This window comes from Hippopotamus amphibius, chromosome 2 (genome assembly GCF_030028045.1).
Source record: "Hippopotamus amphibius kiboko isolate mHipAmp2 chromosome 2, mHipAmp2.hap2, whole genome shotgun sequence".
NCBI classification, from domain to species: Eukaryota; Metazoa; Chordata; class Mammalia; order Artiodactyla; family Hippopotamidae; genus Hippopotamus; species Hippopotamus amphibius.
Window position 1 is genome coordinate 139996150 of NC_080187.1, and position 26976 is coordinate 140023125.

Genomic DNA, 26976 nt, shown 5'->3' on the forward strand with positions numbered 1-26976 from the left:
CCTAAGACTAGCAAACTCCCTGGGATGACAGATCAGTTGCCGCCTGGCTCCTTGGTTCCTGGTCCAAGATTTTGGGAGACTAAGGAGGGGCAGGAAGTACTGAGGTGGTGCACAACTATGCATGACATTTGCTGGAGGGTGGCTCAGACTTGGGGACTCAGAGAACGGTGTCTTCTCTTAGCACCCAGTGCGTGTTATGGTAGGCGGCAGAAAAATGCACGCTGAGGCTGCCCTCTTTAGACCACAGCTCGCAGTGGAGAAGCTCTCAGAGCAAACCCAAGTCTTTTCCTGGGTAAGTGTAGACCTCAAATGCCTAGGGAATCCCCAGCTGTCTCATCATACCTGGAAGATGAGTTAAAATGTTAAATTTTGGTATTTTGTTCATAATGGATTTTTTTTGCCTTATTTGATATATAAAATTATAGCATTACACTATTATCTTAATTACTGTATTTTAAATTTAAAAATTTGTGCCCAAGCTAGTGTCTCACTTGCCTCACCCTAGTCCTGGCCTTTGCTGGGGTTTTAAAGTGTGACTTCCTGGAAGGTCTTAAGCCTGGGATTGAAGAAAGCACAAGCACCGCTCTGCCTAGGGATGTGGTGCTGGACTTCATGGCTCCTTGGAGTTCCTTATGGTTCAGTTTGGTTGGATTCTGAAAAATGTTTTTTGCACACTTTCTCTGGAACAGCTCTTGTTCCAGGTGTTGGGAATAGAATATACACAATACTCGGGCCTTTCTTTAAGGATTAGTATCTGGTGGGGGTGGGGTGGGAAGCAAGATTGCATCCTGAGGCCCATGCTATGTGGTATGGATGCTGTCAGAGCTGCACAGAATGATGTGGAGACAGAGGAGACTTCACACGCAGCTCGTGGGTGGGAAGGAAATCTTATGGGAGCCATAGTGCACTTGAAGGATGAGTTGGCATTGACCAGGCTTCAGGAAGAGGGACTAAATCTTATGATCAAAGGTACAGAGGCAAGAAATTACATGGTTTGAGCAGGAAATTATAAGTAGTTTCATGTTGTTGAAGCATGTATTTGTGCAGGGGTGTTGTAATGAATAATGAAGCTGGAGAGATAACCAGGAAAAGATTGTGGGAAGCTTTGGAAACCCTATCAAAACTATCAACTCCATCAGCATAGTCATGACTTTATCCTATATGTCATGGGGAGTTATTGAGGTCTTTGAAACAGATGAGGAACATGAGACTTACTTATGGGAAGATGAAAGCTTTGACTTAAATAACATATCTAAAAAAATAGCTTATTAGGGTTCCTTTTTCTCCTCATCCTTGCCAACATTTATCTCTTGTATTTTTGATAAAAACCAGGTAGTAGGTGTGAAGTCGTATCTCATTGTGATTTTGATTTGCCTTTCCCTGATGATGAGTGATGTTGGGCATCTTTTTATGTAACTATTGACCATTTGTGTGTGTTCTTTGGGAAATGTCTATTCAGGTCTGTTGCTCATTTTTAACTGAATTATTTGCCTTTTTTGTTATTGAGTTGTATGAATTCTTAATATATTTTGGATATTAGTCCCTTATCAGAATTAGTCCCTTATCCCTTTGTGAATATTTCCTCCCGTTCTGTAGCCTTTTCAATTTGTTGATTGTTTCCCTGGCTGTGCAAAAGCTCTTCAGTTTTATGTAGTCTCACTTGTTTGTTTTAGTTTTTGTTGCTTGTGCTTTTGGCGTCTTACCAAAGAAATCATTGCCAAGACTAATTTCAGGGATTTTTTTCTCTATAATTTCTTCTAGGAGTTTTATGACTTTAAGTCTTAGATTTAAATCTTCGATCTGGGACTTCCCTAGAGGTCCAGTGGTTACCATTCCATGCTTCCAACACAGGGGGCATGGGTTCGATCCCTGGTTGGGGAACTAGGATCCCACATGTGGCGGGGGCAAAAACTAAAAAAAAAAAATCTTTGATCTATTTCGAGTTAATTTTTGTGAGTGGTATAAGATAGGACTCCTGGCTATATATTCAAAGGAATTGAAAGCAGTGTCTGAAAGAGACATCTGCACACCATGTTCACTGCAGCATTTTTCGTAATAGCCAAGGTGTGGAAGCAACCTAAGTGTCCTTCAACAGGTGAGTGGATAAAGAATACGTATATACATATAATGGAATATTATTCAGCCATGAGAAAAAGAATATCCGGCCATTTGCAACAGCACAGATGGACCTTGAAGGCATTAGGTGCAGTGAGATAAGTCAGGAAAGATGAATACTGTATGATATCACTGTTATATGAAATCTAAAAAAGCTGAACTTGCAAAAACAAAAAGTGGAGTGATGGTTACCAGGGACTCCAGAGTGGGGGATTTGGAGAGGTGGTGTTTATGGATACAAACTTACAACTAGTAGATAAATAAGTTCTTGAGATATAGAAAATTAGCCTATTACAGTGCAACGACCCCTGGCCTGACTTTTGGGAACCTGGCCTGGGCTGTAGTCTGGGTTTTGCTCTATGGGTCACAACAGAGGACTTGAATAAGTCCTCCCTCCCTCTGAATCTTGGTGTTCTCATCTGTGTAACAAAGGGTAGAGTGGCAAGCATTGCAAGCATCCCATAGAGCATCTACATCACATGGCTGGGTGCTACCCTAGGTGTCTCTCGAGAAAATAGAAATTCGTCCTTGTCAGTCAGGGAAGTCTTTCCATCTGAACATTTTAGTGGATTCCTGTTTCTGCTCTCTGCCTGCATTTAACAATAATCCTGAAATAAGTGAGAACTCTGCTACCTTGGCCCACAAAGCCCTTTTTCATTTGCTGTTTCTGCATAAATTATCAATGTTTATTTTTTTGCCCATCTTTCTGATGTTACTACAAAGTGGGTCCCCAAAGAGGGGTCCTGGAGGCTAAATATGGAGGCAGAAACCCTGAGACCCTTACCTCAGTGAGTCCCCTCATAGTCATTATTTAAGGAGCAACCCTTCAACCATTTCTTGTCACAGGAGGTCCTTCTCAGCAGAAGGAAGCACAGCGCTGCCATTCCCACGCATACTCCTGACCGTGCCACCTCCCTTCTTTTTCCTTCCTTCTTTTTTTTTAAGAACTTTTATTGAGATACAGTTAACAGACAATAAACAGCATATATTTAGAGTGTACAATTTGGTATCCCAATCTCCCAATTCATCCCCCCCCAACCCTCCCCGCTTTCCCCACTTGGTGTCCATGTGTTTGTTCTCTACATCTGTGTCTCTATCTCTGCCTTGCATTTCCTCTTTCATAGTTGTTAGCTTTTGCCTTACGTATGGAGGTGCTCCTTTATTGGGTGTATGTATATTTATAATTGTTATCTCCTCTTCTTGGATGGATCCCTTGATCTTTATGTAATGTCCTTTCTTGTCTCTTGTAACATTTTTTATTTTAAAGTCTATTTTATCTGATATGAGTATTGCTACTCCAGCTTTCTTTTGATTTTCATTTGCATGGAATATCTTTTTCCATCCCCTCACTTTCAGTCTGTATGTGTCCCTAGGTCTGAAGTGGGTCTTTTCGAGACAGCATATATATGGGTCTTGTTTTTGTATCCATTCAGCCAGTCTGTGTCTTTTGGTTGGTGCATTTAGTCCATTTACATTCCAAGTAATTATCGATATGTATGTTCCTATTACCATTTTCTTAATTGTTTTGTTCTTGTTTTTGTAGGTCCTCTTCTTCTCTTATGTTTCCCGCTTAGAGAAGTTCCTTTAGCATTTGTTGTAGGGCTGGTTTGGTGGTGCTAAATTCTCTTAGCTGTTCCTTGTCTGTAAAGCTTTTGATTTCTCCGTCGAATCTGAATGAGATCCTTGCTGGGTAGAGTATTCTTGGTTGTAGAGTCTTCCCTTGCATCACTTTAAATACATAGTGCCACTCCCTTCTGGCTTGCAGAGTTTCTGCTGAGAAATCAGCTGTTCACCTTATGGGAGTTCCCTTGTATGTCATTTGTCGTTTTTCCCTTGTTGCTTTTAATAACATTTCTCTGTCTTTAATTTTTGTCGATTTGCCTACTATATGTCTTGGTGTGTTTCTCCTTGGGTTTATCCTGCATGAGACTCTCTGAGCTTCCAGCACTTGGGTAGCTATTTCCTTTCCCACGTTAGGGAAGTTTTCAACTATAATCTCTTCCAGTATTTTCTCAGGTCCTTTCTCTCTCTCGTCTCCTTCTGAGACTCCTATAATGTGAATGTTGGTGCGTTTAACATTGTCCCAGAGGTCTCTTAGGCTGTCTTCAGTTCTTTTCATTCTTTTTCCCTTATTCTTTTCTGCATCAGTGATTTTCACCATTCTGTCTTCCAGGTCACTTATTTGCCCTTCTGCCTCAGTTAATCTGCTATTGGTTCCTTCTAGTGTATTTTTCATTTCAGTTATTGTGTTGCACATCTCTGTTTGTTTGCTCTTTAATTCTGCTAGGTCTTTGGTAAACTTTTTGATCTTTGCATCCAGTCTTTTTTCAAAGTCCTGGATCATCTACACCATCATTATTCTGAATTCTTTTTCTGTAAGGGTGCCTATCTCCTCTTCATTTGGTTGTTTTTCTGGGGTTTCATCCTGTCCCTTCATCTGGTACAAAGTCCTCTGCTTCTTCATTTTCTGTCTTTCTGTGGCTGTGGTTTTCAGTTCCACAAGACGAAATACTGCTGATACTGCTTGATCCTGCTCTCTGCCGTCTTGTGAAGGAAGCTCCTTCCTTCTTTTTTTAAAAATTTTAATTTTATATTGCAGTACAGTTGATTTACAATGTTGTGTTAGTTTCATATGTACAGCAAGGTGATTCAGTTATACAAATACATGTATCTATTATTTTCCAAATTCTTTTCCTGTTTAGATTATTACAGAATATTGAGCCCAGTTCTGTGTGTTATACAGTTAGGGTTGATTACTTTATACATAGTAGTGTGTACATGTCAATCCCAAAGTCCCAATTTATCCCTCCCCCCACCTTTCCCCTTTGGTAACCATAAGGTTGTTTTCTAAGTCTGTGAGTCTGTTTCTGTTTTGTAAATAATTTCATTTGTGTCATTTTTTTAAGATTCTACATATAAGTGAAATCAAATGATATTTGTCTTTCTCTGTCTGGCTTACTTCACTTAGTATAATAATCTCTAGGTCCACCTATGTTGCTGCAAATGGCATTATTTCATTCATTTTGTGGCTGAGTAATATTCCATTGTGTTATTCATCCATTGTATGTAATATTCCATACCACATCTTTATTCATTCATCTATCGATGGACATTTATGTTGCTTCCATGTCTTGGCTATTGTAAATAGTGCTGCTGTGAACACTGGGGTGCATGTGTCTTTTCTAATTGGAATTGTTATCTTTTCTGGGTATACGCCCAGGAGTGGGATTCCTGGATCATATGGTAACCCTATTTTTAGTTTTTAAAGGAACCTCCATACTATTCTCCATAGTGGCTGTGACCTTGCCTTCCTTCTTAAAGATGCCTGCCTGTGCTTCCATTACAGAGCTCCTCTGACAAGGAGTCCACCCTGGCCATCCTCCAGGTCCTCGGAGATCTGCTTTCTGTTGGTGAGTAGCCTACGCCCTCATCCCTCGTATGGTGGACCTGGGTGTACGAGGCTGTGGTGTCTCCCAGGAACCTGTGTGGCTGGGGGGTTTGCTCCAGCTCAGGTTTTCTGTGAGAGTCAGAATCGCCATGGGATGGTTGTACTTTGGGCTCTTCAGTCTTGTCACCCACCCTATGGTGATCCAAACTTTGGAGGGAATTAGACTCTGGGTGGTTCTTCTGTGACATCTCATCTCTGGGGTCAAGGACCTCCAGCCCTCAGTGATTCAACCTCTTGCCTCCCCTGCTTCTCTCATTGTGGCCCAATTAAAGAGCCAGGTATTGGCAGCTCCCTTCATATGTCAACTGGAGACAGGAAGAGGAGGCAGGAGCTGGACTTAGCAGTGTGGTCAGCCATTAGCTTTTCAGAGATAAGATGACAGAGGTGACAATATTGGCAACTGAGTTAACTGGGGCATGCCTCTATTAGCTCATTTCATGTGAAGGTCTTGGAAAACACAGTTTCTTGGACATTCCAACATTCACTCAGTTTTCACTTCTGAGTAGCCAGACACATTGCGTTGGAAAGAACATATTAGCACCAAACAGACAATACCAAAGTGCATGTCTCTCCAAAGCCACAGACCCTCAGGTTGCAAATTCAGGAGGAAAGGTCCATTCATATTGAGGTTTTCCCATAGGCTGTGTGCCTGCCAATGGCAGGGTGATTTCCCCTTCTTTTGAATGAAGTACCCTCTGTAGGTGAATTCCACTTGTCCTCTGGGATAGTTCTGCCTTCAATTTGTCCAGTGGTGTCTGGAACTCTTAAAATCAAATCTTGGAGTTCTTCTTCTGAAATAGGTACTGATTATTGCCCCTTTAGTAGAGGATGAAAAATCAGAGGGTCTTCTTTACTAATAATCTTCCACCCTGTTGGCCACCTGGTCCAAGTACATAGAGAATAACATGGGTTTCCTTTCAAGTTGAAATGTAATCGCTGCTTTTGAGCTTGTCCTGGGGCAAGATGTTTAAAACTATTGTTAGGTAGAAAGACCAATATACCTTACCCTGGCCCCAGACCCTCTTCAAAACTCCTTAGATATATGATTAGATGTTTGTTTCTCAAGGGCTTACTCTGGTAATTTCCATATTTCTCTCACATCAGTTACCGAAGGCCAGCACCAAATACTCATTAATACCATCCATGAAATTATTCCAGATAAGCTGTAAAATCAAACCCTCTTGTAGATGATTCAAACCTATAGCTGAGGGATACTGATATTCCCTCTTTAATTAAGTATATGATTATACATAAGCCTATGGGCATATTTCTATACATGCAACACAAGTCACACATACACTGAGACTTAATAGATTCTCAGGAAAGTAGATTTTAGGCTCCATGTATTACAGTTGCTGCAACTTCTGAAATATTCCATTATTTCTCCATCTCACACCCCACCCTCACCTCCCAACCCTGGCCCCTAACCTAATAGCACAGCTTTACACAAGTTGATTCAAGAATGCCACAATTTTGGTTTCTGGGGTGAAATGAACCAATCCTTGCTCTGTCTCTAGCTGTGAAGTCTGCTTCCTGCTCCAAGGAAATGAGGGTAGTTATTTGAGGCTCAGCGCTCCTCTGCTCTCCCCCTCAGGCACAGACCGGAGGATTCGCTACATGATCAGCAAGGGTGGCAGCGAAGCCCTTCTGCAGACTCTGGTGGACACAGCCAGGACGGCTTCTCCAGACTATGACATCCTCCTGCCTCTCTTCCGACTGCTGGCCAAAGTTGGCCTACGAGGTACTCATACCCCCAGACCTAAAATGACTGAAAGGGCACCTGGGGATAATATTATGAGAGCAATTTGGGAAACTTTTGTAGGGGAGTACAGTGAGGATGCAGCAGGGAGGTCTGGAAATCTTGGTGGTGATAGCAGGACCAGCCCCTCAGGAGAGGTACATAGATGTCAGCAAATCCTAGGTACCTAGGTGCTTAGGACAGAACCCAGAGCAGGCATGGGCTACATGAGGCATGAGGCATATGGGGAACAGAGTGGAGATACTCCAAGGAGGTTTTCAATCACTTTAAACATAAATGGAACATTTTTACAAATAGCATCCCACGTGGAAGTTCATTGTGTAAGTGCATTCATTTCCTAGGGCTGCCGTAATGAATTACCACAAACTGGGTGGTTTAAAACAACAGATGTGTATTTTCTCACAGTTCTGGAGGCCAGAAGTCTGAAATTAAGAGGTCAGTAGGATTGGTTCCTTCTGGAGGCTCTGAGGGAGAATCTCTTCCATGCCTCTCTCCTAGATGCTGGTAGTTTCCAGCAATCCTTGGTATTTCTTGGCTTGTAGAGACATCACTCCAATTTCTGCCTCCATCTTCCCATGGCCTTCTACTTCTACTCTTGCATCTTTCTTTCTGTCCTCTCTTCTTATAAGGATATTTGTCGTTGGATTTAGGGCCCACCCAAATCTGTATGATCTTATCTTAAATAATTACATCTGCAAAGACTATTTCCAAATAAGATAACATTCTGAGCTTCCAGGAAGACGTGAATTTTGGGGAGATAGGTTTCAAATCACTACAATAAGTCGCAGAGAAGTGGAGCTTCCCTGGTTGAAGAGAAGATGGGAGCTTAGAGTTCTTTCCACTTATGGTCCATACCCATTTCTCTTTCTTCTTAGAAGACTGAAACACCTCCCTAAAATCCTAGAACTTTTTGGAGCCCAGTTGAAAAAGCTTCTGCACTCAGGATGCATGTGAATGTTGCAAATTAGTCATAACAGTTAAGCTCCGATAGTGTGCAGTCTTTCATAGACCACGATCAAGAAGCTCAGGTCCTCTGAAAGCTGGGTCTTTACTGCTCAGTGCAGACAGCAGCAGCTGAGGGCACAGGGCTCTGGGGTACTCTTTGCTTTCAATGCTTGGAGCTCTACTTCGAGTCCATTCAACATTTCACAAATAACGATTGAGACCCAGGCATCAGCCAGCGCCTGCGTGAGCATGTTCCAGACAAAACCAGTAGAATTCGTTCATTGAATATTCAACAGAGCTTTACTCCATGTCCCCCAGGGCTGTGTGCCCTGTTCTGGACTCTGGGCACACCACAGTCACCAAGACAGATAAGGGGCCTGCTCTCATGGGACTTACATTCAAGTGGGGAAGGGCAGAAACTAAATAATTAACTAGATAATAGCAGAAAATGGCAATTAACTAGATAATAACTGAAAGGAAAAGAAAGGGTGACGTTCCTCTAAGATGGTGTGGACAGAGAGAGGGGACACTTGAGCCCAAATTTGAAGGATGAGAAGAAGTCAGCAAAACAAAGAGTGGGCCACGTGAACTCCAAAAAAGACAGAAAAGACATGATATACACCCTGGTAGTAAATGGCAGAGGCTGGGAAGTCAGATCTGGGTTTCAGGCCTGGCTTTGACACTTGTAAGCTGTGTGACCTTGGGCAAATTACCATTGGGCTCTCATCTATCGAAGGGGTCTCAGTACATAATTCTTGGGTTACTGTAAAGATTAAGCAAGGTTATATGTCACCTGCTTAACATGTGGGGCCAGAGGCTTGACAGACAAGAGTCATGTAGGTTTCATAGGAGAAAGAGAGATGAGTGATGCACCAGGGCAGTGATTTTCAAGTTATGCACCTTGATATTACTATTGTCATCATTCCATCACTACACCTTCTGCCGTCAAGATTGTAGTCCTTGATGTTGCCATTCAAGCTGTCAGGGGCTGATCTGAACAGAACAAACGTGAGATTGGCTGCTCATGAATGGAGTCAGATAGATATCTTTCTTTTCTGCTAAAGGGAATGGTCATATGAGTTCAGTCACAATCTGCTGGTGTCCTTTGGTCCAGAGGTAAATATTGGTAAATGAGGTTTAAGACGTTGTCTCTGTTGTACTCATTTCCACCTGTGATGAATCTGATAGTGATTGTATTCTTACAAAAACAAACATGATGATTCGGGCATTGCACTTTGGAAAGGACACAGACAAATGTGACAGGTGGGATAACACCTGTTATCCTAGTGGGAGCCAGGAGCATAGAATAAAAAGCACTCTCCCTTTTTCTTACGCTTATTCACTAATTATTAAAATAATAATGACTTACCCACAACACCGAATCTCAGGTTATTTGGATCAATGCTTTAGAGAAATTTGGGGAGAAAATTTTATTTTCTGAAATTATATTATTACCTTTTATTATGAAGTTCTCTACCATATAGAAAGATGACCTCATATACTTATCACTTAGCTCTAACCATTGTTAATATTTTGCCATATTTCCTTAGGCTATTTATTTTTATTTGAACTATTCTAAGGAAAATTAGAGAGAGCATGTTAGTCCTAAATGCTTTTGAGTATATTTCTTTGAAAAGAGATGTTTTCCTATATAATCACAATAGATTCCTATAGATCACAAATCTAACAAAAGTAACAATGCATGCATATCTATATTCATTCCAATTTCTTCCAATGTTCCCAGCATGCCTTTTACAGACATGTTTGGAGAAGGATTCCATCAAGGTCCACACACTGCATTTGAATGTTATGTACCTTAAGTGTCCTTAATTCTAGAACTTTCTTAAAGAAAGAAATTTATACCCAACTAAACTCTAGCTCATGTTTGAGGACAACCAGAAATACCCTTACATTTAGGGGATGCAAGTCATATAACCCACAAGGCTTGATATAAATATTACTTGAAGAATAATGGACCACATACGTGCCCTTGCTTAGCTCTTTGGGGCCATCTGCTTCCAATGGGGACATATTTATTAGGGTTGGCCAAAAAGTTTGTTCGGGTTCGCCATACTATCTTACGGAAAAACCCGAATGAACTTTTTGGCCAGCCCAGGAGCATTTTCTACTAGATCTGAAAAGTCTCATTGGCCACGGTAATCCTCTTCCCTCCACCGTCTTTGCCTTCCTCTCCTCCACACATTATACAACCTTCAGAATTAACGTGAAACACCACTAAGATGGATTGATTTGTGTTCATAGATAAAAAGTTTGGACAGAAGGCACTGGAATTGGAAGCACTGGATGTGACATTGATTCTGGCCAGGAAAAACCTGTCCCACAGTCAGAACCTTCTCCACTGTCTCTGGATGCTGCGTGTGTTCGCCTCTAGTGGTAAGCAACTCAGCTGTGGCCCTCAGGGGTAGCTTCCAGACCTGGGTTGGGGCACCCGGAAATCATTTGTGGGTATGGTCGGAAGGAGGGTGTGGGTGGAGGACAAATGTAGTCCCAACAAGAGAAATAGACCACAAGGAGCCTCATGTTCTAGAGAACGTAGAGGTGAGAAGTTATTTCTTCATCTGCTCCTCAGCCATGGTGAACTCTTGAGCCACTTCTTGAAGCAAGAGGTCCATATTGTTTTCCCTTGGGAGCTACATGTTTTAACACTCTACACCTCTCTGTCAGTACTACCAGATGAAAAAGACCTATGGCAGAGGAGAGCAGACCTTATTCAGTCCTTATATACAAAGCACAGTGTGATGTGTTACAGCTGTCAAGGGTGACCCTCACACACAAATCTCTCTACCGTGTTCCTGAAGTCACTCATTGATCATGACATCCTTCACCAAAGTTTATCTCCCAATGCTTCACAGCACAGTCCTTCAGGTAACTTGATCTATCCTAGCACGTGGGTTGATGTTATTTGCCGTCTCCTGATTTGGGTTATTTCTGATTATCATAACCATCCTGTATATAGATTTAGCTAAGAGAAAGAAAATGAAGCTTATAAGAGTGAAGAAATTGCTTGAGTTCATACAGATAAGTCATGGGGGCGAGTTTCTAACTGCAAAACTCATGTTTATTCTACTGTCCTTATGGAGGAAATTCTTATTAATAGATTAGATTCTGTGCCACCTATTTCAGTGTGATGGACATAGACTTTTATTTCTCCCTTTCCTGCAGAATGAAAGTGGCAATTATTTAGATGTAATAGTCTCTAGAGGAAAGAACGTGAGCTTAGAACCAAGAAGACCCAGGCTTGACTCTAACTTCATGAGAGTCATATTACATGGGCCCTTAACCTCTTTAACCTCAGTTTCTTCCTTTGTAAAATTAGAGTTGTAGTAAGAATTCATAGACTTGCGTGATTGGGATAGGTAAAATCATGTTCACGGGTAAGCTCGTCACATAATGGTTGCCAAGTAAGTGTTAGTTTTTCTTCTCTGCTCCAATCTTTTCCCTCAGTCCTTTGAAATAATAGCAAGTGCCACATAAGAGGAGCAAATAGGTGACCTTTTCCCATAACTATCCTCAGAACTACCAAAATAGTAGGGACATGTTTCATTGGTTAATTCTGTGAGTAAGCACGGAGGACCCACCAAAAGAAAGTATTTCTAGGGAATCATGAGATAGATGCTTGACTCCATGTTCGCAGATAGAACCTGCACTCACACTCACACATGTTGACCAGAAAGGCAGAGAATATTTGAGAAAGGCTGAAAGAATCTGTCCAAACCCACCTCGAATAAAGGAAAATCTAAGTGGGAAGTTGTGGCTTTGTGTAAAGGACAACACTTATTAACGAGTAGCCAGAAGGTATGTCACCCCCATTTGGAGCTTGCCAGCAGCACAAGATTTGAAGTATCTTATTTCGGTTCTGTAAAGAATAGTTAAGCTGAATACATTACTCTTCTTATTATAGACATTGATTATAGACATCTTGAAGAAATCCTTCAGCAGGGAGCTCTGAAAAATGCTGAGATTTGCCTGTGGAGGTGGCCATGTGTCTCCTATTTTAAGGCAACATTTATTGTACGAACTAACTGTTTCTTTCATAAGATATTAAAAAAATATATGATCACTCTGTACACCTTGACTTTACTGATGAGAGGCAAGCAGAGTTCACAAAGCCCATGGGCTGCTATCGCTTTGGTGAATTGCTAGCCCCTGTTGAATGTTCCAGCAAGTTTTCTAAACAGCTCCTATCTGCAGAAGGAGTTGGCTGGAACCATAATGGGTCTGTGACAGACAGCGAACCCTTCAGCAGCTCTCAGATGGCCAATGGGGATGTTTACAGAGCTGCCAGAGGTCTAACCTTGGGCAGGCATCCAGCATGGAAGAACGTAGTGAGGATTTTTTATTGTTAGCCTCTCTCAATTCCAAGTCTAAAGTCTTCCAGGCTAGAACTCATGCTCTTAAAACTATTTCCTCCCTAACTCTACTTAATACTAGAATTTTGCTGAATTATTTGCCAGGAGTTTACTCCAGCATGTTTTCCCAATTTAGAAGGAAGGACTGAGTTAGTAGCCAGGGGAGGGGAAGATTGATGGGCAGGACTAGAATGCCAAGTTCTTGAATTTTGATCCAGGCAATGACTGCCTGTGCTAGCCTCAGGAGGGACAAATTCATAGAGGATGTTCCAGGAGCACGCACCCCTCGTGGTAACTAAGACATCAGCCTCTGTCTCTCTCTGGTGGACTGTACTGGCATGAACTATTTTAGGGACTTCAGTTTTCCATTTTCCCTCCTTTCCTGAGGCTTGGAGCAAGCCAGGATAAGCCTTCCTTGGTTCCCTCTCTTTGCTTCTCCATGACCGCCTTGTTCCCACTCATATTTCCTGGGACAAAGCTGGTCCAAAGCACAAAGCATTCCTAGGTCTCGGTTTTACCACAACAGTTCAGTGAAGGAAAGGAAAAAGAGTCACACCTTGGAAGACAACCTTCTTTCCTTCTCTCACTGAAAATTTTGCCCCCAGCCAAACTGATTCCATTTTGTATCCTGTGGATTCCTCTTAAGTTTGGACGTGACCAGAGCTCTTCCTAAAGTGAGCTGAGTGGAGTGGGGGTGCTGGGGCTAGCACAGGGGGGCTGGGGCATCATTGGCGATGAGAGTGACATCCAGAGGTTTTGCATCTAAAATACTTACCTGATGCCACCAGGATGACCAGATACCCCCTTGAGTCTCCTTCTGTTATTCAGATCTATCACTATGTTTTTATAACCATCCAATTGGGCAAAGAGGCAGAAATTTCTGGTGGTTACCTCTGAGCAGGACCAACTGATTCTTCCTTTACCATTCTAATGGATAGAAGTATAGTTAAGCCTTAGCCTCAGTGATGGGAGATCTGAGTACAAAAGTTATAGGGGAACTTGCAACAGGGGTGGAACAAAAACGGCACCACCTTCTTTATTAGGTTGCTACTTAAAGTTTTAAAGAAGTCAGTCCAAGTTGGATTGAAACTTATCCCATCCACTTATGACTTTTCTTCATTGTGAAGTCTCCAAACAGCAAAATATTGTCTAAAAAAGTGTTTTTGAAAATACTGGCTGTGTGTGTGTGTGTCTTTGTCTGTGTATGCACGCTTGTATGTGTGCAGGCATGTGTGTATCATATGGGAAGTTGGTGGTGGGTGAAACAGCTTGAACTGAAGTAACTGCCAGAAACCCAAAGATCTACTTTCAGAAAAATCTTCTGCTCAGCAATTGCCTTGACTATTCTGGTTGAGTATACAATGGAGTAGTACAATGGGCCACCAGAAAATGAAAAACATAATTTCATGGCTTGGGCCCCCTTTGAGAAAAAGATAGTGTGGGAAGATAATGTGTGCTTTTCAGATGATCTTTAACTTCCAAGCCAGGGATGAAAGACCATAGAGTTTCTCTGCTTTTAAGTTGCCTTTGGTAAGAAAGGCGATGGACCTCCCCTATCTTTTTGGCTCGTTCTGTAATGCTGAAAATAACGCTTGGTTCAGATGGGTCAATAACTAGTGTGATTTTGTCTTTCTCAGTCACCACAGGAGCCATGCTGGGAATTAATGGAGCGATGGAACTACTTCTCAATGTCATCCCCCCTTACACCCAGAGTTGCACCCGAGTAATCAGGTACAGAACACTTTTTAGAACTTTTGCCCTCTTTGTAATAGATACAGAGATGGGAGTGGTCTCAGATATTCTCTTGCTGCTTCCAGTTCACTTAGTGATGACTTCCCCCTTGTGGATACAGAACGATAACTTTATCTTGTCACAACTTGCATCCCTCCCCACCCATGCATCATTTCCTCTGACCATCACAGCAACCCTGAATGGATATAATATCATCCTCATTTTCAGATGAGGAAACTCAAATGTGGAGAGTCTTATCCAAGGTCACAATGCTAGGAAAAGGCAGAGTTGGGATTTGAATCCAGCCAGATCTGTCTGACTCAAAAGCCCCTGTGTTGTTTTTTTTCTTTTTCTTTTTTTTTTTTTTTTTTTGCATGGAACCTTCAGGTTTCTCTTTGAATCACGGTGACTCTGCCATAGTGAGTACAGCCCTTAAAAGACTGTCCAGACATGACAGGGTCTCTGAAGAGTCGGCCAGTTAAATATCTGATATGAAATTCTGATTGTGTGCTGGTTTTGAGATGTGCTTTTACGATTGGAAAGTGAAACTCAGCCTATTCTCCCTGGCCCTGCCTGTGGGAGTGGAGTGAATTACAAACTTAAAAAAAGGGAGATGGTCAGACACACAGGCTTTAGAGATATTCGGAACCGTTAAGATCCATCATTTATGGGAGTGACTCAGCCAGGACCTTGAAAGAATATTAGAAAAAATTCAGCCAATTTCCAAGATATATGGGGTCGTTTGGCAAAGTAGCATTTCCATGCCCAGCCATGATATTTTCCGCATCCCAGCATCAATCTTCAGCTCATCTTCCACCTGATTATTTTTCTCTTGGGTCACCACAGTAATGCCATTATCATCCATTCTCGCCTGCAGCTCTCTACACCAGCATTTCCTAGAGTGAAAAACAGATCTTGGTAAAAAAAAGTTCCTCATCAAATATATTGAGAAGTGTTGGGTTAAACAAAGTTAGGTTCATTTCTTGACTGTAAGACTTCTCAGAGCCTTTGTAAAGCCAACACACATTCAGAATATTCAAGATGGGTACGTAGTATATACCTTTCCCAAAACTGATTTGGCTAGGGAACTATTTTGTTTGGCGGCTACCTTTTTTTTTGGAGTCAGTGTTGCACACACCTCATTTGAGAAATCTCCTGTCTGAAGTGAAAATGTATTGCAATATGGGATCCAACTAAATTCTGTCAAGGGGTCCTCATGCAGTCAGTATAAAGCTTCAGTCACGAGCTCAGTGGCAAAAAAATTAACTTTCTTGATTTTTCTGTAATTATATTTTATTTCCTTCGTAAACTTCCATTATTCAATTTGAATATGTTTGATTTGGATATTTCAGTGTTTATCGTGGTGTATAGGCCCTTGCTGCTTACATATGCAGTCTTAACACGTCCTTTGGTCAACAGGCCATGAGCCATATCTTTTTGCCCTATTTGCCAGGGCTCTTCTAATCTGCTCTTGTCTCCATGTATCTCTTCGGCAGCTCAGGGATATTTGGTTGCTTCCCCTACATCATGTGAAAATCTAGCAACGTCTCCTGGGCCCATCCACATAGCAGTACCAGTCAGTACTCATCTGGGTACCATGTTGTCTGGAGAGCTTCTCTAGGCTAGCCCTTCCTGGCTCACCTTGACACTAGGCCCTTCCCTTCTGGGATCCTGATAACTTTTATTGTCTTTCCCACTCAGGTGGAGCTGGGGGTGGGGGGTGGGTGGGGAAGGAAATAAGCAACAAAGCACAGACGCCCCCTTCTCAGAGGCTTATGCTAGTTGCCATCTCTATTTCCCTTTTTCTCCTCAGGCACAGATCTGATCAAGATGCTACGTGAAAGTAGGAAAGTAACCCCAGGGATGAATAGGGTTGGATGTTACCAATGACAAGATGACTTTTGGGGGACCTTGGGTATATTTCTGCATTTCTGTTCTGTTCTGTAAAAGTTAGACAAGGTGATTCCCCTTCTTGATCCAAATGTCAAATTAAAACCAAACCTCCACAGAGGAGAGGCTTTTCCACCAACCATTTCAATAGAGCTGTCATTGCCATGGCGTTTATTATGTGCTCTGCCCCGTGCTAAGCTCTTAGCATGCATTATCTCATTTGATCCTCTCCTCTCCTCTGCGAGACAGGTGCTATTACTGTCCCCAATTTTACAGGGAAAAAAAATTGAAGCTGAGAGAAGTTAAGTAACATGCTGGGATTTAAGTAAAAGAGCTGAAATTTAAACCCTGTATGATACATGAGCCTTAGTTCTTAAACCACCACTGGAGTATCTTGCACAGTCTATTTCCAGCATTTGATTTCTAAACCACCATATATAAGACACCCATAAGCAGTCCAAGTTTGCTTAAATTTCTGTTACCCTCTAAACACACATACTCATGGACCAATTTGCTTAATGATAGGGGAGTCTTTCTTCTCCATCACATGCCTCTTTCCTTTCAAAGGCTAAATAAATATCTGTTCCCTGTGCTTTTGAATTCTTTCTCGAATCTGCCTTGTTTTCGGCCTTACGCCTAGCCTTCAGCAGCAGGACAAGAACAAAGGTGCTAAAATCAGAAGACCTGCCTTGTCTCCCTCTTGCTGGCTGATTCCTTGGCGAGTCATTTATCCTTTCTTAACTAAACTGTCACATTTCTCAAAGTGTGAACATCAAGTCCTACCTCCTAGGTTTGTTGTGGGCATTAAGAAATAACATGCCCAAACTCTTGAAAGCTTTGATGTGCTGTAATATTGCTCCTCATTTTGAATATAAATGCTATTGGCTACTTGGCTGCCTGCTTCAGATCCGGCAGCAGTGCTAGAGGTGAACAGGCAGATGGGAAGTTTCTGCCACTACTCACCTTCTCCCATGAACTCCATTTCCCAAATAGTAACTAAAACGTACCCCAGTGAGTTCTACTCAGCTCCACTTGGATGCCAGAATCTGTGGGTTTGAAGGGGTCTTTCAGGGATGCAGTGACTTCTCAGGGGATGTGAACAGCTCTACTGAGTGTCATCCTCCAAAAGTGAGCAAGCCCTGGGAGAGTTATTCTGGGATGGCTCTGCAGGAGCAGACGCCCAGCATTGTGTCACTATGACTCCTCCCTTCCCTGGAGATTAAACCTGCCCTATTTCTCCAGCACGAGCCTAAAATTAGTTATGCAGCTGTCCTCCAATAAAACCCTGTCTCCAGTTAGTACTCAGGGCAAGATTTATGACTGAGCCACAAACCGCACACTTTCTAGAGAGAAGGGTCCTGCAGAGCAATGCCACTCACCCCCCGTGGCCCTGTGTCAGCCCTCACTCTCAGGGGAGGTGGTTACTGCAGGCCTTCCTCACTTCCCAAATACCCACCATGCTGGCAGAGACTGACTGCCGTAGATGAGTGTTGGCTTGCACCTGTTCCCTCATGGCCCTCGCTTTAGTCTGAGCAGTTTTTGTCAGATCTAGATGGCTCCTATAGCCCTCCCACTGGTCTTCCCTGACTTCAAAGCAATCAAGCATGTGTCCCAGTCGCCATGTCCATCCTTCCCTTTAGTCCTCCTCTCTTTCTAGCCAGCTACCCCTGCACATGGGATGCCCTGTCCTGTTCCAGTCTTTCCGCTTGTGCTTCCCTCCCTCTGGAAAGGCAGCACTGCCTTATTGAATGGTAGTCACTCCTCCTATTATTCGGGTCCCACCTTATGGTACCCACTCCACCTCACTACACGGAAGGAATTTTCTCTCCTCCAGCACTTCGTTCATATTTTCCTTTAACATATATCAGATTTGACTCGGTCCTATGTTTGCTTGTACATCTTCCCTCCCCACTAAGTTCTAAACCTCCTGAAGGTAGAAGTCGAAATATATTTCTCTTGCTGTTCTCCACTGGCCCTACCCGAGTGCCTGGACCATGGTAGGCTCTTCATTCAATTCGAAAGAAATTCTTCAATTAGAAAAAATTGATATATTGTGAATAACCGATCTAATGACAAATAAAAGCCAACATTTACTGAGTGGGTGCTATAGTAGACACTGTGTTTATTATCTTATTATTTTTGGTACCAAGCCAACTTCACATTTGAGGTTCTATCATGTCTAAACATGTCTGGAAAATGATGGGGCAGGTGTACCCAGAACTCTCTTGCATGAGGGACTGAGGTGTCTTGCGGGAGGGGACTCATTCTAAGAGAATGAGAGGCAGCAATCGTCAGCTTGAAAGACAACAAAGTCTCCCTGAAGGGAAGGAAAAAGGGGAGCCTCTTGTCTCTTCCTTAGAGTTGTCTGGGAAAACTGACCAAGATTGGCAGGAGAGAAAGATCTACGTTTGAAGGCATGTTATGGGCCGCATTCACATTGAGCCTTTGCTTCCTATTTTCCAGTATTTGGTTTGATAATCCACTTGGCTGGAATTAGTGGGGCTTTAGAATTTATGGGGAAGCTTTTTATAGAATCAGGGAGGGAGAAATGACACAGGGCCAGGGTGAGCTAGCGCTTGCTAGCTTGTTCTACTGTGAACAAGTTTGTTTATCTACACCAAAGCTGTCTTTGAGCTTTCCATGTTCGCTAAGTAGGAAAATTTATTGAGACAAAGATGGATTGCTTGTCTGTGACTGACTCATCTTGTGACCTTAGAAGAGTCTGTGTTTGTTCCATGTCTTAACACCTTCTGTACATTTGTGCCCCCATTTCCAGGGTGGACCTAAGGGTTTTGGTAAAAATAATGGCAATTTCCACTGTCTGTCCATGTGACTATTTCCAAAGCATGGCCACATTTTCACATGGTAATAGTTAACCCAACCTTTGAAGCTGAATTATCAGCTGTTATCATCGGTTTATCTCCCAGGGCTTCAAACTCTGTTGGCCTCTCTTGCCTCAGAAACATCAGAGTCAATCAGAAACAGGTTGAGTCTTCCTAGCAGAGGCTGGACCTTAAACGCCATTGTATTCCCTGACCATTGCACCATCCTTTGAGAAAGGGCACACAGGACATCCATGGGCTGAGATGGTTCCTTCATCCTTCCCTTGCAGTTTCCTTGGAGCTTTCCCAAGAAGACAGGAGGTCCGGAAATGTGTTGTTCAGGACCCTGCTGGTCTAACCCTCACAGAGGACAGCATTTCCAATTTTCCCACCCTCTCAGCATCCTCTCAGGCTTTCAGCAGGGTTCTCATGCTGTGATTTAGGCTCTCCAGGCTCAGAAGTTCCTGGGTGCCTGGGTTTCTGTGAGGTCATGATGTTCCGAGGCTGTGCGCTTCACCTGGGCTCAAACACGTTGACAAGAGGAGAAGATGGATGGGTTGGGTCTTTAGCAAGCCTCATAAGCAAATTCTTCAGCTGAGTCTCCTGTTGTCTGTGCTTAGAATAGTTTTAGATGATCTGCTCCCTTTAAAGGCCTGATCTCAGGGCATCTCTGGCATTTGAGCTTTGCCTGAGTGCAGGATTACTAGGCATGGCCTCACTGGCAGCTCTTTATGGTGATTTCATCTTCAATTTATGAGCTCTAAAAAATGTCCTGCTCCTTCTTTCCCTCCCCTCAAATCCCTAGATTTTTTTCAGAGCCAGACCTTCTGGGCTTCCTCCAACCATCATCCCATTCCACTTTATCTGGGTGTAATAGCTGATGGATGAGTGGAGACTCAACCAAAGCTAATGCGTTCCCTGAGAGCATGAGTGGGTGACTCAGCTACTTTGTCAGTGAGACAAAGTAGCAAATTTTCCTGTTTTTCAAAATAGCTACTGAATTTCTCCTGGGACGTTCATTTTCCCCTTACCCTCCCATTAATGGCTTTGTGACTTTTGCTGCTCTCTGTTCAATATAATTAGACTCTGTGGTCTCCAGGGCAAGGGCTTACATTGGGATTTTAGGAACCGTGTGCTCCAGATCACTCAGATTCAAATACCTTGGAACAGGAACAAAAAAATTCCACCCCAGCCCTACAAGTGCTTCTGTTGGGAGTGAACAACACAGGCTCAATTTACTGACAGAGTGATTAGTGCGTTTGCCACCTGACTCCAAGCCTGTAGCTGATGATGGAATGAATAATTTCCTACATGTATTAAATCTTGGTGACTAGGCTTTTTGATCTAAATCCCTCTCATCTTTTTGGGAAGCCAGTGATCTCTCCCTGATTAGGGCCAGTTACAGATATTCAAGTCATAGGATCTAAAGTTGGAAAGTCCTTAAGGATCTGCTGGTCCAGCTGCTTCATTTTAAGCTGAGGTGACTGAAACCCAGAGAGATTGAACTAAGCCTTCTAACCTAATTTCAAGACACTATTCATTTCTCTAAGGTGCTCTACCGTATAACGTAATCAAACTTGCCCTGATCTAGAACTTTCAACATTTCTTTGACAACATTGTAAGTGTCTGTTTTGGTGCTAGACACAGGGGTTTGAAAACAGCAGAAGGTGGACCATGTCTTCAAGTTGGTGACAGTCTATGGCAACAATAACAATGCGGCGTGGGGGGAAACTTCTGACCCAGTGTTAGGCTTATGAAATGGACTGAATTCCTGTTCTGTGGAAATGTCCTCATCATGCCTTTATCTGGAAGTGCCCTTAGAGCTGAGCCAGAAGGGCCTCTGTTGTGGGCCCGTTTCTTAGGAGGAACGGGAGGCTCTCCTTGGGCCCTCCCAGGACTTTGGAGAGCCTTCCCGGAAATGTGTAAATTACTCCTCTGGGCCTGAGATGGGATTGGGTTGGCAGCACATTCACGGGGCTCCTAGTCTGTTTCTCCCTCTTTGGGGTGCTCTCTGATGCACTGACACCTGAGTGGGGTGGACTGGATACCTTGAGGAGGAGAAGCTCTGGAACACATGCAAATGGGATCGTCTTGAGACTCCATGGCCAGTCCTTGATTCAAGGAGGATGACTTGGCAAGGAGATCACTTCCACGGTCTGGTGGGGTATTTTGTCCTTAGCCTGACATGAGATGGGGCAGACCGAATGTTGCTGACATGCTAATTTTGGGTGCATCTAGTTGTTTGTATAGACAGAGTCTCCAAAACAAAACACAACAAACAAAACAAAACAAAACAAAGCAAAACTTCCTGGGCCTGCATACCCTGGGACGGTCTTCACATGCCCCACTTGGCCCTGGTGAGGGTTCGCTACAAAAACTCCTTTCCCATTATTATCTGCTGAAGTCTGTTCTGCTCATATCTCTTCATGGATTTGCCCCCATTTCCCTTCTGTAGATTGGAGGCAGGATCTTAGGAATTTTCACTTTTCATAGAAATTAGTTTTATAGCCCAACCTGACTCAACAGGGAGCTTTAGCGAAGAAGTTTGTATCTTCCTGTAAATCATGCCCTCCTTGCAATTCTATAACTGCCCACAAATATGTGGGTGAGGGGATTCGAAGGACTGGGGGAGGTACAGAAAGACCCGTATCAGTAGAGACTCTCATGACATTTACCCTTTGCTTTGAGGGAAAAGATGCTTCTAATAGGCCATTACTAAATTCTTGAGGGGTAGATTTCACACTCAGATGCCACAAATTATAAAGCACATGGGTGAAGGAAACACATTCTGCTTTTCCTATGGGGCTGTGAGTGGGTGCTTTGTCTGGGGATGTGCTTATTAGGCAGAAACAAGCCAACTCAGTTAGTTGGAAAGGAAAGGGTCAAAAGGAAGCCATTAAGCAGACGTAGAGCCATCTAAAACTATTTCTTTAAAGAATTTAGAGATTTCAGGATGGAAACAGATTGGAGGCTTTCTGTCTAAGTTCAGTTATAGCTCTAATTTAATATTAGATCGCAAGTGATCGTTAATTATATTTAAAAGAGTCAATGAGGAAAATGGCTAGAAAACAATAGCCTGCCATTTAAAAGAAGTGAATTATTATAAATTATGTTTGAATTTCTTTCAAATAGTACATGGTGTAGGTGTTCAATAAATGCCAGCTGAATAAAATGAGCACTGTTGTTTTAGTTCATCTGAATTGTACTCTTTTAACCACTTATTCATTCAATAAGTGTCTTCGGCATTTATCATCAGCAGAGATGTGTGGGCTTTGAGATGAAAATACATAGTCCTTGCCTCTTAAGGAGCTTATCGATATATGCATAATAAGATAAATAATATAATGGTAGGATGTTCAAAGAAGGAGGATCTTAGTCTACCCAGGAACTGTCAAGGAGGAATTCACTAAAAAGGCAGGTTTTGGTTTGAAATTGGAAAGGATTTTTGAAGATCTTAAGGTTATAAAAAAAGAGCCCTCCAGCCAGAGGCAGAAGCAAGTGCAAAGAGAAAAGAACAAGAAAAGATGGTGGGTTCGTATGTGACTAGAGTATATTGCAAGAAAGTAAGGGCAGGGAACTCACCCAAACTGATTTGGAACACTCCAATATCTTAATAACAATAAAAGAATGGAAATACATAATTCACAAAGAGGAAATAGAAAAACCAATAATCTCATGAAAATATTCAACTTGCCAATAATCAGAGACACACAATTTAGATCAAGATACCAATTTCACAAATCAGAGTAGCAAAGATTTTGAAAAAGAATATTGTTGGTGAGGCTTCAATAAGATGAACACTCACATATGCTGCTAGGAATAGAGATAGATAAAACCTTCCTGAAAACAATGGGATGATGTATATCAAGTGTTTTTTTTTTTTCATTAAGTTCCCATCCCTTAACCTAATTTTTTTCACTTCTTGAAATCTGTCCAGAATATGATTGAGAAGGTGGATGAAGAATTATGCACAAAGATATTAATCATGTTATTATTTATAATTGGAAATATCATAACCAGGAAAAGTCTGATAACATGGGATGCACAGTAAAAGTGATATATTTATACATCATAATATTATGTAACAACACACACAAAACAGATTAGGAGTGATGTTTGCCAGTGGTACTAGCTTATGATAAAATATTGACAAGAAAAAGTAAGGTTCAAAATTCAGAATGATCTCAATTATATAAAAAAATTGCATACAACTTCTGTTTCAGGCCAATATGGAAGAACTGGGTTCACATTTATCTTCCCACCTGAAAAAAAAACTACAGATAAAATATATTTTAAAAATGTTTTAAAAGATACTAGATATCAGGTAATGGAGAACAGTGATCCCTGGGAGATGAACCTTAAATAACATCAGTTAATGTCTTAAGAGAGTTTCTGGTTTGCAGTGCAGGAAGAGGAACCCCAGTTACAGCCTGATGGATGGCCTCAGTTGAGGAGACAGAGCTGAGGATATAGGGTTATGAGTCTGGAGAGACCAAGGTGCCTAGAATCATAGGACTGGAAGGAAGAGAGCTGCACAAAAAGAAATTATTCTGGAGAGCTTCAGAGGTTCTCCTTCAAGTATTCAGCTGGATATTGGTCAGTATATACTTCTTGGGAAACTGCTTAAAGGCAGGGAAAGACCACCTTAAAGGAATGGAAAAAACAAGGCCCGGTGCTCAGACAGAGCTGGAAATAATGCTTGGTTTTACAAAGCAGACTGGGGAACCTCGTGATTTGTGGGGCATTGGGTAGAGTGCACCGAAGAGTCTTACTTCAGTAGTGGGGAGTAGTTAGCTCTAATCTCAACACTGCTCTGGCCCTATCTATCAAATATTGAAAGAAGACCTGGAAGGATAAAACTGTTTCCAAGAAACCTAACTGCATCTCAGGACAAAGCTTCAGAATATTTATAGAGATACAAAAATACTCAGCATTCAACAAGGTAAAGGTTAAAATGTCTAGAATCCAGTAGAAAATTATCACAGGAAAATACTACCCATGGTGAGGAGATAAAACATTAAGTCAAGAAACAACCTGGAACTGAGATAGATGTTAGAATTTTCAGGCAAGAACATTAAAAAGTTATTTTAAAGTATCTTCAAATGTTAAGTAAAGATGCAGAAGATATTTTAAAAGACCCAAATTGAACTTCTAGAGATGAAAGCTAGCATGCAAGAGGTAAATACACTGGATTGAACTAAGGAAAATTGGACATGGCAGATGAAAAGGTAAGTGAGCTTGAAGGCATAGCAAAAGAAAGTTTCCAAAATAAAGTACAGATGAGAAAAAGAATTAAGAAGAGAGCATCAGTGAATCATGGGACAATTTTAAGCAGCCTAATATACATATGATTGGAGTCCTTGGAGAGAGGAGAGAGAGGTAGGAAGAGAAAAAATATCTCAAGAAATGATGGCTTAAATCTTTTAAATATCATGAAAACTTTAAAGTCAGAGAGTCAAGAAGCTCAATAAATCACAGGCACAAGGCACACGAAGAAAACCACTCTAAGACAAATTATATTCAAATTGCTCAAAACCAGTGATAAGGTAAAAAAAATCTTAAAATAAGCCAGAAAAAAAAGAGACATTATACACATAGGAACAGAGATAAGAATGAAACGATTTCTCTTTGAAAACAATGCAAGTGGGGGGGCAGGGAGAGGGAAGAGCAGTGGAGCAGCATCTTTAAAATATAAAATTCTGTATGCCATTAAAGTATATTTCAAAAAGGCAGATGAAATAAAGATTTTTCAAACATACAAAACTGAAGAATTAGTCTCATGACAAGAAATGTTAAAGAAAATCTCATGAACAAAGAAAATAGTACCAAGTAGGAAGAAGTATTTGCTCAAAAAACAGAATAACACTGGAAATAGTAACTACATGAATAAATATATTTGATCTTTGATTTATTACTTTAATCTCTTTAAAAGATAGTTAAGAGCTTCAGTAAAAATGATAACAATGTAGCCTGGAGTTGATATACCATGTAAAGTTAAAAGCACACAAAAGTCAGGATGGGAGAAATGGAAGTATCCTATGGTAATGGTCTTATATATGAAATAGTATAGCAGCACTTGAAATAGACTGTGATACATTAAAAATGTATACTAAAGCAACTACTAAAATAGTAAAGCGAAGAGTTATAGCTACTAAGACCACCAAAGTGATAAAATGGAATAAAAATATTCAGTTTAATCTAAAAGAAGGTAGAAGAAAGATTAAGGAACAAATGTTACATATAAGTAGCAAACAGGCAGATGACAGATTTATACTTAACCACATGAAGAAGATGTAAATGGTCTTAATACTCCAATTAAAGAAGAGAGATTATCATATTGATAAGAAAGCAAGGCTCAACAATATGCTGCATACAAGAAACACATTTTAAATAAAAAGACACAAGTAGGTTAAAAATAAAAGGATGAAAAAGATACACCAAAGCTAAAACTAATCAAAATAAAGCTTGTAGAGTGCCTTTATTAATACCAGATAAAGTGGATTTCAAAGGAAAGAATCAGCCAATATCTCTTATAAAATAGAGATCGAAATATCCTTAACCCAGTTTTAGAAAATTGATATCAATAGTATATAAAAGTATCAACACCAATTGGGATTTATTCCAGAAAGGCAAGATTGGTTTAACTTGCATAAATCATTGCCTGTAATTTATCATATAAAAAAACTTAAAAACTAACCACATGATTATTTTACTAGACACAGAAAAAATATTTGATAAAATTCAGCATCACTTCCTGATAAAAATTCAACAAATTCTGAGTAGAAATCACTCAATAAATCACATTTATGAAAACTATTAGGTAGCATCATGGTTAATGGTGAAAGAGTGCTATGATGGTGATCTGAGTGCTTTCCCACTAAGATCAGAAGCAAGACTAGAATGTCCACTCTCACCACTTCTACTCAACATTGAATTGGAGATGCTAGCCAAGGCAATGAAGCAAGAAAACAAATAAAATCGAGACATCCAGATGGTAAGACAGACATAAAACTCTTTATTTGCTGGTGATATGATCATCTATGTAGAAATTCTGATGGAATCTACACACACACACACACACACACACACATGGTACAAGGAATACTAATCGAGTTGACTGAAGTTCCAGGATGCAAAATCAATATACAAAATAATTCTATTTCTATAGAGGGCAACAAACTATTATAAAGGAAAAATTTTCAAAATACAATTTACAATAGTGTCAAAAATATGAAATACTCAGGGATAAGCCCAACAAAAAGATGCAAAAGATCTGTGCACTGCAAACTACAAAACATTGCTGAAACAAGTTTATGAAGACCTAAATAAGTTGATAGAGTTCATGGCTCAGTAGACTCAATATTGTTAAGATGTCAATTTTCCTTAAATTGATTTATAGATTGAATGCATTCCCAGTCAAAATTGTGAGGATTTTTTTGGGGTAGAAACTGACAAATTGTTTCTAAAATTCATCTGGAAATGCAAAGAACCTGAAGCAGCTAACACAGTTTTGTAAAAGAAGAACAAAATTGGAGGACTAACAGTATTTTATTTCAAGAATTATTATAAAGCCACAGTAATCAAGACAGTGTGGTATTGATGTCAAGACTGACAAATAGATTAGTGAAACAGAATAGACTGTTTAGAAATAAACCCACACATATAGAGATAATTGATTTTTGGCATAGGCAAATTCCATGGCAAGTTCATCATCTGTTCAATATACGATCCTTGAAAAACTTAATATCCGTATGCAAAAGATGAATTTCAGCTTATACTTCACACAACAAACAAAAATTAACATAAATGGTTAATATATCTAAACATGGAATCTTTAGCTGTAAAATTTGTGGGCTACAGCTGGGGAAACCTTTGTGATTTTCAGATAGGCAAAAA

General features: G+C 41.1%; 1 protein-coding gene across 1 annotated transcript in view; it reads left to right on the forward strand.

Moving 5' to 3' along the window:
- AGBL1 (AGBL carboxypeptidase 1) overlaps nt 1–26976 on the forward strand; it is a 746106-nt gene that overhangs the window by 52086 nt on the left and 667044 nt on the right. The window contains exons 2-5 of the mRNA XM_057720719.1: nt 5462–5525; nt 7158–7304; nt 10530–10661; nt 14275–14368. Of these exons, the coding sequence (XP_057576702.1) occupies nt 5462–5525; nt 7158–7304; nt 10530–10661; nt 14275–14368 (437 nt within the window). The remainder of the gene's footprint in view (nt 1–5461; nt 5526–7157; nt 7305–10529; nt 10662–14274; nt 14369–26976) is intronic.